The following is a 13,011-nucleotide window of genomic DNA, read 5'->3' as shown; positions in this document are numbered from 1 at the left end:
AAACATAAGTGGTATAATAAGCCACCTTTCCATCTGCTAACTGGGAATTTTGTACAAGGATTTTTCAACATGCTTAGTAGAATACTTACTACTAACAATGGTTACAATTAAGAATGCTTACGATCAAAGCACGCTCACCATCAAAGGTCCTTATTATTAAAAGGATAACTATTAATTTACAGTACACTAATTGTGGTTCATAGCTTAATAATAACCTTAAACGAATATATAAAAGCTGCAATAACTGCAATACTCCAAAGTTGTATAACTGACAAAAACAAAAAACCACTCATTGTAATGCCAAAAGAATAAATCACATACTTTCTACAGAGTTTACCGCTAACCTTAATGTCATCTTTGAAATACGTTAGGTAGCTATCTCAGAATCTTCAGATCTAATTAAATGGCTACGCAAAAAGCTTAAAACTATCAGAACAAAAAAACAGGTCATTGCAATATCAATTTGAGGTTTACATGTTACCAGCAAAAGTAATGCTTACACATCATTTGAATTATAATAATTACAATGACCTCAGACGAACAATCTGTGCAACTCTGCTGAGCTGTAGAGTGGAGTTGATCTCTCAACAGGCATTCTAATTGAAGGAGCTATGACTCCTACAGGCACAACTCACATGTATGGAGGGCGTACAGACCTTGATGGTAGACATTGTGTGCATCACATGCCTAATTGTTCCTGATTGTTCGAAGCCGTAGCACCTGACCCATATTGCTCATTTGAGACTATTGTAATGGCTCTTAATGCAGATTGATCGTTTGAGGCCCTTTTACTAGCTCCTGATCCATATTGTTCGTTTGAGGCCATTATAATTATTATGATCCAAATGATGTGTAAGCATTATTTTTGTATGTAACATGTAAACCTCAAATTGATACAGCGATGACCTGTTATTTTGTTCTGATAGTTTTAAGCTTTTTGCGTAGCCATTTAATTAGATCTGAGGATTTTGGGATAGCTGCCTAACGTATTTAAAGGGTAACATTCAGGTTAGCGGTAAACTCTGTAGAAAGTATGTGATTAATTCTCTTGATATTACGATGAGCGGTTTTTTGCTTTTATCAGTTATACAACTTTGGGGTATTGCAGTTATTGCAGTTTTGATATATTTGCTTAAGGCTAGCGTTAAGCTATGAACCACAATTGCTGTACCATAAATTAATGGTGAACGTTTTTAATAATAAGGACCTTTGATGGTAAGCGTGCTTTGATGGTAAGCATTCTTAGTGGTAAGCATTCTAGTAAGCATATCAGAAAATCTTTGTAATAAACTCCTCGTAAATAGATCGAAAAGTGGCTTTTTATACTACTAACAATGTTTAATTAATTTTGGCCTGTAATCTGCCACCTAAGTCCGCACTAAATATTAGCTTTTGTAAACGCGCACATTGCCTCATCTCCTTCTCTGGATGCTCGTTGTCTAGCTTTCATTTATTTTGTATATATTCATACATTAGTGATGGAATAAAGCAAACAAACAACCAAACAAACATACCAATGTTTTTGCAATACAATGCCAACCCTGAAACAAATCAACATCGTAGTATTATATATATTTTTTCCTATCTGAAATCCAACTTGAGATTCGACAATGTTTTAAATAGTGCAGATTTGGATTTTTCAGGTTTAAAATGCTCAAATATTATTGAAAAATTGGCAGAACAGAAACAGGTCTATAAGTATTAGATAACATTTTATTGCCTTTGTTTTAAAATCCGAATGAAACTTTAGCCTATTTCATTTTTGTGTGTGAAAACAACACATTGCTTTACTCTCGTGTTAAATATGTAAACCAGAGGTTTTGATAACTCAATTGTTCATGATTTTGATAATTTTGCGGTTAATCCATCTATGCCCTCTGCTTTGTGTTCATTCAAATTTGCAATAGCTTTGTGAGCAGTACACTCATGAAATGTTTCAAAAATAAATTTTATAAACACATTTTTCTCTGAAGATAGATGCTTTATATTCATGTTACAAAAAGCTTGCACAAGCCTGGAACCTATTTCCATAAAATAAGTGGTAAACTATGTAGCTTCTTGTTTGTCATTGGTTAATTCCTTGCTTTGTTAGAGTTTAAAAACTGTGTACTTTGTTGAGCTTTACCATCGCTTTGTCCCAAACATTACTTACTAATTTTTGATCTTAGTTAGGTGATTAATTATTTATATTCATTACAATAACAATCAGTTTTTGCTCTTCTGCATTTTAAAAAGATGAAACTCTATTTTTAGCTTCAATCTCGTCCTTTTTTCTAAAGTAGCGCTGAAAAGGTTATCTTTGCATTTAACAAAATATCTGTCCCTTGTGTATTTCTACATGAAGCTTTGTAGACATCCAAAAGATTTTAAAGCTTTTGGGCTTACAAATAGTTGCTTCCTTTGTAGAACCATTTTATTCAAAATAATTTATTAGTTTTGCTTAAAAATTTTTTATTAGCCAAATCTACAACTTTTATCTGGTAAACCAAAGTGTTCCAATTCAAAAGATTTTGAAGAAGAGACTCTAAAGATCAGCTGTGATTTTATGATCTATTAGAGTATTAAGTACAACAACACCTACCCACTATATGTTGCTTGCCTATGTACATGTAGATACAGTCAGCAATCCACACATGATTGTTGGAGAAAGGAAGGCCAACAATAATGTTAAACGTCTCGAGGTGAGTGTGACAAGTTTCCAAATAGAAATTTGTTAAAACTTTGGTAGAAGACTTGAGCTTAGGTAAGCTTTCTTTCTTCAGATCCTAAAATAATTCTCGAATGCATATTGACTCAAAATTATCTTATTAGGTCGTATTTACATATAATTTCAATGTTTTTCATTTAATGGTAAGCAGTTCCTTTGTTTTTGTTTGTGAAGATATTTTCCGCCTAGCTTTGCTACAGCAAACAGTATCAAGTTGGTAAACCGCATTTGAATTGGCTTTCTCTGTTAAAAGATGTACATTAAAAGACAACAATATAAGCAGCCCATACCGCAGTTCATACGCTCAAAACGGTCGATAGACGCGTGTAGCTTATCCACGAAATCGGTCGTGCTTCATGGTCGCCTGATCTCGTCGATGGGCGTTCTACGACGCATACGGTCGAATTGTCCCTAACGATTCTGCACCCAATGGAAAGTTGCGTTTAATCTCTATATCTATGCCGAGCCGTAGATTTTTTTGTTAGGTGCGCTGTTGTATTCGGACAGCACCGCTTGCGAAGGGATAAATATTTATTATTTTGCTTGACAATTCTTCAGCACTAATAACTTGAACACAACGCTTCGCAAGACTACTAAACTACTAAGTCTCATAGATTTTGGCTCATGGAAACGCTCAAAGAACTTGTGGAGTCTGGTCGTGTCAGGAGAAACAGAATGAGAAAAGGTCTGTACTTTACCATTTGTTATATTTGACTCTAAACCATTATTTTTTTGTTATTATTTACTAAAATTAATATATTCAATATTATATATAATTATTTATGTATTTAAAGTTGGTTTATTCAATCTTGACTTATGATAATGGATGGGCTTGTATTTGGTAGCCTTTGGTGAATGATTTTCTGGCTCCGTAAAAGAGCTAGTATAACAAAATGCCGCGACGAAAATGAAATTCTTTTTCTGAGTGACAGGCGAGACAGTCTGGATACCCTATTTCTGAGAAAAATTGAAGCGAGTTTCTATAACATACAATTAAATGAATACATTAAATTTGCACTTGTGACACATGACACTAGAAGTAAGATATTAAGCCACCAACACCGAACAAATGTGTGGCGATTTAGCTTTTACAATCGCATTAAAAACCAAGTTAAAATATATTTTCCGCCCACAGACAATCAGACTAATAATACTCACTGATATGCACAAATACTCATATCATTCATATCACCTTTGGCCTTAGACAATCGGACTGATGATACATAAATACTCGTATATATAGTTTTTACCACTTTATAACCCTCATTTTATGCCAACAACTATACTTTGATTCACTTTACTCAGAGCTCAGTTAATACTCGGTGATACAGGTTAATATACCCTACATGCCTTGAACTGGCGTTTAGGATCAATTGGAAAGTAAGTAATGAGACACTACACGTTGGTTCAGCAAGGCCCAGTGCTGGCTTTATATTTTTTGAGCATTTATCATGAACTACCACACTGTCAAAAAGTTTGACAGTGATGCAGTTTTATTAATATGCCATGTGTAGCGTAATTATGGGTATCATGATTCTTGCCTAGTTGTTAACATGCATTGTATGTTTCAAGAGAAGAGGCAGAGTAAGAGCAAAAAAAAAGCCCAGGAGAGTCTCCATAAATTGAGGAATGCAATTGACAACAGTAGAATAGCAGCAACCACTTTTACAGGTGAGAGCCGGAGCAAAGGAAATACTATTATTAAATCAATGTGCTGTTGTGTGCTTTCTATTCTTGTTTGTATTTTTTAATTACCAATATTGATTTTCATGTTATAGATACGTCAGCTTGTGATATGGAAATTGGTGATGGCAGTGGAGGTGATGTCATAACAAACACAGGCTGCATAGGTAATAAAGACCCAGCACACCTACCACGGGGATTATCAGAATCAAGTGAATCGATTGGTTGCAGGCTTAATTAACCATACCCTTATACCCATTTAGCAAAACTTATACAAGGTGGCTGTACCAATGAATCATTGCACTCACATGATGATAGGACTGGTCAAGGTCAATCAAATCAAGTGCTGCCTACTGCTCAAATAGAATATCTTGAAACCTACATGTGGTCTCTAGAAAAGACTTGGTATGGACAGTTTTGGTCTATAGCCAATGAAGCTGGCTAGGTTTTGTGGCATTTGTGCATGGTTGGCTGTTTGTATTGCCAAAAATCTTAGACCTAAAGTCATTTGACTGAACAAGCTTGAATCTACCGCTATAATGAGTCTGCTGCAATCTGATTGGTCCTTTTACATGTCTGAGAGATTGTAAAATGAATATTTGTTTCCTCATACATCTTATAATTTATTAATATTCATGTTTAACTAACACACTGGTTGTACTATCTAATGTGTTATTGTAGATGAAACTATTTTGACCAGACTAAAGTCATTGAGACACCGTAAGAAGACTTACATCCAGACCCAGAAAGGGAATTGGGATCTTCACCGAGAGGAGATTGGGAGATTGTTTGCAGATGGAATGAGAGTGCGAAAAATGAGAGTTGGTGAGCATCCCCGTGTTATTCCGTTATCTGAGATGATCAAGAATATGTCGAATATATATATATCACAAATTCAGAAGATAATAAAAGGCGATTATGTTTTTCATTTTTCATATAATTTTACAGATGATCGTCAGTCTGCCATTCATCAGGTTTGCCCAGACTGCAATGGAACCGTGTTCTGTCCACCTGGTAGATATGAGATGGTTAGAATTATTTCTTTTGAAGGTATGTTTTCAACTGAATTGATTAGTTATACTAGCCAAGGTTAGCTTTACGAGCACTAGGTTAGCTGTATTAGTATAGGCTACCCTAGGTTACCTGTACTAACATAGGCTACTTTAGGTTAGATGTACCAGTATAGGCTATCCTGTGTTACTTGTACTAACATAGGCTACTCTAGGTTACCTGTACTAACATGGGCTACATTAGGTCACCTATATTAGTATAGGCTACCCTAGGTTACCTGTACTAGAATAGGCTACTCTAGGTTAGATGTACTAGTATAGGCTACCCTGGGTTACTTGTACTAACATAGGCTACCCTAGTTAGCTGTACTAGAATAGGCTAATGTGTTTTGTGTTTGTAAAAATTGAACTAATCTTTCAGGGATGGTCAGCCAAAAAATAGACGTTATGGTCTGTGAAGCATGTTCGTGGTCTTCTTGGCGGGAGCCTCAACAGCTGGTCCAGTATGGACTTTGGCCTGTTGACGTTGAGGGAAGAGCCTACTTCAACTTCAGTTTTCTTCTGAGTGCTTCAATCCTGCAGCACTTCTCACCATCTCTAAGCCTTAAAAGTCTGTTAGATTCCGTCAGCTTTATCTCATCCTTGGATGGCGAGGTATTACATCTGATCGTTATGTTCACAGTGGATGTTAGTGATATCATCATTGTATAACGTGTAGAGTGTCGAGCTATATAGTCAGCCAACTTGCGCAATGCCGCATTTGTCATCAAGCAAGGATCCAATTAGCAGAAAAACTAGACACAGAGTCTTTTGTGACATTTCTTTGACTTTTCCATTAGATTTGAAAGGTGTTGTGTTGTTATTTAGAGTTTCATGCTCAAACAAGATGTCTTCAACTATTCAATGTCGGAATGGAGGATTCAAGAGACAAACTATTTATCTAAAGCTACCGGTGGTAGTTTGTTCAGTTGCCCTGCATGTTTGGACGAGCCCCATGCGATTCACATTGACGGGAATGCAAAACTATTTCACTATAGAGCTGCCGGCAGGTATGATATCTAATGAAAAAACCATATATCAGATTTTTGCATTCTCTGTGTTTACAGATAATAACAATTTAATATGGGTTAATTTCATTTTGGGACAGTGGGTTCTGCCTATCATCAAATCTTCAAATTACTAAGCACTAGCTCCATTCAGCATATAAAATGTTTAGACGCACCCAACGTTTTTAATATGATGTTGCGTGTTTAAAGTTTTGATGTGCAACTATATTATTCGCATTCTATTACTAGATTTCTCAAGTGGGGCTATTGTGTAGTAATTCAAAGAGGAAGCCTTTGTTTATTCATTTTTTAATTTGATTCTTGTCATTGATCTTAGAGTTTCATCAGGAATTGAGGAGCCAAGTGAGTTTTTTGTTTCTACTAGTGACGTCGAAGAGCAGGTCACGCGTATAAAGAACAGCAAACACAATTCGGTGAGTTTAAGGTCGTCAAAACTATCTAGCAACCTCATTAGTCTTAATCACAGCCAAGTTTTTAAACCCTGTTGATTAAAAACCATCCAATCACAATTCAGTTGTAATGCATTTCTGAAATCTCATACCTTATGAAGACCCAGAATAGGTACCCATAGGTATAGCAGAATCAAGTGAATTGTTTGGTTGCAGGCCTAATAAACCCCATACAGCAAGGTGGCTGTACCATTGAATAACCAATCAGTGCACTGAATTGATAGTGCTGCCATCCACCCAAGTTAAAAAAATCTTAGTAAGTTTGATGGGTCAAATTTAGAATATTTTAAAAACTATATGGAATATCTTGAAAAGATAACTGCTGGGAAGTCCTGGTCTATAGCCAATGAACCTGGCCAATTGCGGTTGTCTTTATATACCTCAATTACCTAGATCGTTATTACAGGTCTCCAATAGATGTGGTGATACGGTGTGGAAGGCTGCGTCTGCCAAAGGAAAAGCATTCTCCAAGAAGGATGTGACTGGTTGTTTGCTAGCCACATGCCGCCACTGTTTCCTGTTGAAGGGATTGGATATGACTAGGGGGGAGATATACGCGTATCCATACACTATGCAGGTATTGGTGGTTGTCCATAATACCTCATCATCGGTCCAGTCAACCTTTTTTATTGTCACAGAAAAAATTCACAAACCTCCCTAAAACCTACAACTTCTTTTCTGGCAACAGGAATGTCTGTCTACTTATTACAATGGTCTTTCTATTGCAGAAATCTTAAATAGTTTTTGCTACGATGCTCCCTCCATAAAGCTAATGTATTATGTTTTTAGAGAGAATTTCAAGGTGCAAAATTCATTGCCCTTGATACAATGTGCAGATACTGGCCTTGGCTAGAGCGGCTGGAGAGGCTACCACAGCAGCAACGCCCGTTCCTTAGTATCATGCACGCCAAAGCTCACCGTTGGAGTTGTCAGGTATCTGTCTAATCAATAAAGCTCACCGTTGGAGTTGTCAGGTATCTCTCTAATGAATAAAGCTCACCGTTGGAGTTGTCAGTAATCTGTCTAATGAATAAAGCTCACCGTTAGAGTTGTCAGTAATCTGTCTAATGAATATAGTAATCGTTCATCTACTTTAGTTTAAGTTTCGTATTACCAAAATTTTCTTTTTTGCTTTTTTCAGATGAAATGGAGTGGAAGAGTCACTGTAGGAACAGGATTAAGTACTGGGGAGACTACAGAACTTGTTAATAGCTACATGTCCCGATTGGGAAAAGTAACAAGACACATGACATCAGATGGTGAGTTTATTCAGTGAGCACTATTTTATATATTGTCAAGGGAGGTATTTTTTAGGCCTTAACTGTCAGGTAAGCTAATAACTTACCCGATAGTTAAAACCTATCGGGTAAGTTATTAGCTTTGCATTTGACAATGTTCAATGTATTGTACTACTGTGATATGTTTTATAACTTGGTTAATGACAATACACATTGGTGACTTTGGCGCCTATTGTGCCTAAGTGCCAACTTGTCAATGGTATGACTTCCCAATTTATTCTCTTGTTTCAAGGTAGACGGAGACGCTTGGAGCAAGGGGCAGCTTTTTGGAATCTCCGAAAGTTTGTCAATCTGCCCAAACAGATATTTACATCTCTTTCCAAAGTATGTAGAAACAGCAATCATAGGATGAAATCGTACTGTTACCCAGGTTCAATTTGTTTTAACTATTGACAAAAAGCCAAGCTTTCTCAATAAATAATTGGCTTTATTGCAGTTATACAACAAGTGAAGAATTATAGTGCCGAGTACGTCTCGTTTTAGGCCAAGAAACAACTACCCATTCTAGAGGCACAAGTGGATGCACACTGCCACTCAATTGGGTTAACTTTAGCTGAACTTGAGGCCAGAGCAATCCTTGTTGCCAAGCCGCCGCCAAGTGAGTTTTTTACTTATACTATTTCCGCATGCTTAGAGAATAAATGATTGTTTTTCTGTGTCAATTAGCAGTGGATGATTTGTATTTCATGATAATGCTCATAATAATATGAGTATGAATAATATGAGGCCCTGATGCAAAGATGACGTTTCATGGTGAAAGATGCTCATTGTAGTTTATAGTAACAACTAGCTGTGCCTCCGGCGTTGCCCGGGTATTAAAAATCAGCTTATAAACAATGAGGAGTGATGAGAGTTGCCTGCCACTTAGCCTGTCTTGACAAACTGTAGTTTTTGCGTAGTTGTCCCCCGTCGAGCGGGCGAGCAACACAACAGCTTGTCACAAGACGTACTGCACCTGATGCATCAGCTGCACTTATAGGGAGTTGTTCTCTTCCGTCTATGCGGCTTGGTGGCAATGTTATGTCGGTCGCTCCATTGGTAATCATAACTGATTTCGCGCAAAAATTTATGTAGAAAGAAATAAGATTATAACGCTTAACTAGCGACCAGTCTCTGCGATAAACTTTAGTAGAACTTGAGAACTTAGGCAACAACAGCGACTAAACGTCATTATTTGTGCGCTCAGTCAGTTTAATTTCTATTTTTGTACCAGTCAGTTTTATTTGTTCTTATGGATTTTATTTTCAATTTATTTTATTCTTAAATTCTACTAAAGTTTACAACAGAGTTGTAAACAACCAACAGTCTTTGGTTAAACGTTGTAATCTTATTTCTTTCTACATAATTTTTTGCCCGAAATCGGTTATGATTACCAATGGAGCGACCGACATAGCATTGCCACCAAGCCGCATAGACGGAAGAGAACAACTCCCTATAAGTGCAGCTGATGCATCAGGTGCAGTACGTCTTTTGACAAGCTGTTTTGTTGCTCGCCCGCTCGACGGGGGACAACCCTACAAAAAACAACATTTTGTCAAGACAGGCTACCTGCCACTTTGCTATTAGCCTGGCACACTGCCACTGGAAAATTCCATTAAGCTTGCTAATAAGCGTTAGGCTTCTAATGACATACGCCATGATGTTGCGTCAGCATTGTCCAGCTGTAGCTATTTTAATAATAGCAATTTTAATAGTAGCTATAGCCGGAATACACACATACATACTTTGAGAAGTATACATATAGATGTATGATTAGAATGTTGTGATTGATATATTGTATTATCTTTCAGAACCAGATAACATACAAGCTGTCTTAGAAGACCTCAGAGTCAATATCCTGCGGCAAGAAGATGTTCTTAAGAAATCAGGTAGGTTTGTCAGGTGATCTCTCTGAAAAAAAATCAAAGTTAAAATTTTTCTATGTAAGGCTAAGTTATCGAGAATGTAATTGCTGTTTATATTAACAGAGAGTGGAAAAATTGCACAGAAGTTGAGATCGCGTCTGCGTGCAAACCATTGCAGTTATAAGAAAAAGGCTTTAGAATACAGCAACCTCCATCCAGAAACGACAACAGAAGAGCTGCAAAGCTGTTTGAAGTCAGGGTTATTCCCATGGGCAGTTGTCCGTGGAGGTAAGTTTTTTCATGAAATATCAATTCCCCGCAACAAATCTAGACATTCCTTGTTCAACTTTTACACATGAAAACCCTATATTAGCAAGCCATGCTGATGTCACTTTTTGATGTTTCAGATATAACCTTCTCACAGGATGTTCTTAAGGCAGTGGAGAGCTATCAATTGTGGCAGAGAACTGTAGAAGAAATCCCTATTCTAGAACAGGAAAGGCATACAATGATAAGAACAATAGGTGAGTTTCTTATCCGTGTTTGTAGATGCTTAATATACATGATATAGTATCAATAGTGATGTCTCAGTTGTTTTTAGCAGGTCCATTCTATAACAAATTGTCTACAACATCACGTTGAAACATAAGATACTTTTTTAAGTATTTAGTTGAATTCTGAGTTCAGATTTCTGGCTAATTTGGTCCTCTTCATTTTCAGTCCAGCAACTTGATACATGCAATGGAGAAGAGGCCATATTTCTTCAAAACATGGTCGAAAAATCCTCTGTTTTCTTCTCTGAGGAAGTTGAGGTACGTACTATTAAATTGGGGAAGAACAGTATCGCAATAGTGATCAAGCTTTTGCCAGTCACTGTTTGCCAGTCAGCAACAACATTTCATATAGCAGAAAATGACAGATTTAAAAAACATCCAGTATTATTTGATGCCATGACCGATGATTTACCTATGATTTACTTATGATTTCATTCATTGAATTATTCTATTGTTAGGATATGCAGCTAGCCGTATCACTATGCCAGGACTTAGATGTATCTGATGATGATGATGACGAGGACGACGATGACTCTGATGGAAGTTTTTATGGGGATTGAAATGCCATGATTTACATGTATGCTGATCTACTTTCTGTATTACTTTTTATGCTGATCTTCACAAAACAATATTGTAATAAAGTATATTAATTTATTTCTCAATAATAAACGAAATGTCTTTTGTATAACCTTTAGTATATGTGACCCCGGCCGTCAGAATGTACAATCGTGCAGTAATTCCATTGTTCACAATAGCGCGCTAAGCGTGCTTCACGCTATTACATGACTCACCGTCACTATTTTAGTAAACAGTGGTTTACAGTGCATTCAACCCTGCTCTTTCACATGGTCTTGTTTATTTTTGTGTCTGACCAATCATAAATCCAGAATTGCCATTTAGCTATACCCAGTGTCGTATGGTTTCACAGAGTCCGGCGACCAACAGAAGAGTATACGGGAGGGAGCTCGAGTCCAAACAAACAGGCCACGCCTACTATTTTAATATAAGTTATAATGTAGAAGCCGCAACATTAATCAACAAAAACTACTCCCATTAGCAGTCACTTTGAAATTGATAGTTGTATTATACACCACTTGAAAAAGGACAAAATTTCCTACAAGAAACTACAAATTATTTTTTGTAATAAAGTAAATGCAAAAGAGTGAGATGTTGAGAGCGAGGTAAGAATATTCCATTAGAGATCAGCATGTCGATCGGGTTTGTTTGGAATCAAGCGTTTTTGTTTCCGGCTTTTGGTTACGGGACTCTGTGAAACTATGTATACGGCTCTGACTATACCCATATTGGTGGTTGCTATGGAATTTTTCATAACCCAAGATCATTACTGTAGGCTCTAACTGCGGGTGCGCGCATGTATGTGGCCATTTCCTCTTTTAATGCTTCAGGCTAGAACAAAATAAACAATCGCAAAATTACGGCTTGTTGATGCTAGATGAGTATTTCTACTTAGAATCTGAGTCAGCTGCCTCAGATCATAGTGAAAGTGATGATGAGAATTGTGATAATAGGGCAATCTTAGAAATACAGCTGCTTACGCAGTATGTGGCTGCTAACGATAATGCGAATTAATTAAATCAAATTACAGAGAATAACGATCAGCCTATCACTGCTGATAACATTCCCATTCTAGCTGTTGACATCAAACTAATAAGTGGGTGCAAATGTAGGGAATTATGCGCTAGTTTTATGTCATCTGAACAATTAAGCCTCATTAGAACTGTATATCAAGGATTGCCGAAGGAAACATTGGATATGGTTGCGTTGGGACAAATTGCCACTAGCATAACAAACAAACCTCTCCAATGTGCTACAATAAATCTTTGCAGCGTACTCGTGCTACACTGTGTGAGTGTTAAACTACATAAAAAGAGCTCTAGATTGAATAGTCACTTGATGAGTTGGGTTGATATTTTCGCATCACATATTTTCCGCATCGTTGACCTTACCACGACCTTCTGTATAGGTGGACAATTCTGAATACACATCCAGCTCTTTGTTAAGTTGTTGGACTGTCATTAAATGCAGTCATAGCAATATAGCTTGATGAGAATTGTCCAGTTTGAAGCATACCCTTTTAATGAATGCATCCAGGACGGTGAGCTTTTAGCCACATATATTGTTAACCTTACCATGACCTTTGGGATGTCAACCGTCAATCGAATTGGAATAAAAATGCAACGATCATCTGTTTCAAGGTTTTATTGTGAAGAATGCCGGGTTTCATCAATATAGGTTGAGATTAAGTGGTTGGTTGCTATGGCGTTTTGATTTGTAAGAAAATACCATGATTTACAGTTCATGAATCACCAACTTTATTCTGATTAAACTCAAAACAACAGTTTTAGTTTATCATGAGACCTTCTCTACTAAATCTTGTC

At 36.9% G+C, this 13,011-nt stretch overlaps 1 protein-coding gene across 1 annotated transcript; it reads left to right on the top strand.

Annotated features, from left to right (window-relative positions):
• The first annotated feature begins 3,219 nt into the window (after positions 1-3,219).
• Positions 3,220-11,247, top strand: LOC137404296 (uncharacterized). The gene is made up of 18 exons (XM_068090485.1): positions 3,220-3,392; positions 4,280-4,378; positions 4,486-4,557; positions 5,072-5,215; positions 5,339-5,440; positions 5,822-6,054; positions 6,268-6,449; positions 6,784-6,880; positions 7,323-7,493; positions 7,706-7,849; positions 8,058-8,175; positions 8,447-8,538; positions 8,698-8,812; positions 10,005-10,082; positions 10,182-10,346; positions 10,466-10,582; positions 10,779-10,870; positions 11,071-11,247. Exons 1-18 carry the CDS (start codon positions 3,332-3,334, stop codon positions 11,170-11,172), a joined length of 2,184 nt encoding a protein of 727 aa, XP_067946586.1. The 5' UTR covers positions 3,220-3,331; the 3' UTR covers positions 11,173-11,247.
• The last annotated feature ends 1,764 nt before the right edge of the window (positions 11,248-13,011 follow it).

Source organism: Watersipora subatra, chromosome 9 (assembly GCF_963576615.1).
Source record: "Watersipora subatra chromosome 9, tzWatSuba1.1, whole genome shotgun sequence".
Classification (NCBI taxonomy): domain Eukaryota; kingdom Metazoa; phylum Bryozoa; class Gymnolaemata; order Cheilostomatida; family Watersiporidae; genus Watersipora; species Watersipora subatra.
The sequence above is the reverse complement of the archived record's forward strand: the minus strand, read 5'-3'. Positions and strand labels throughout refer to the sequence as shown.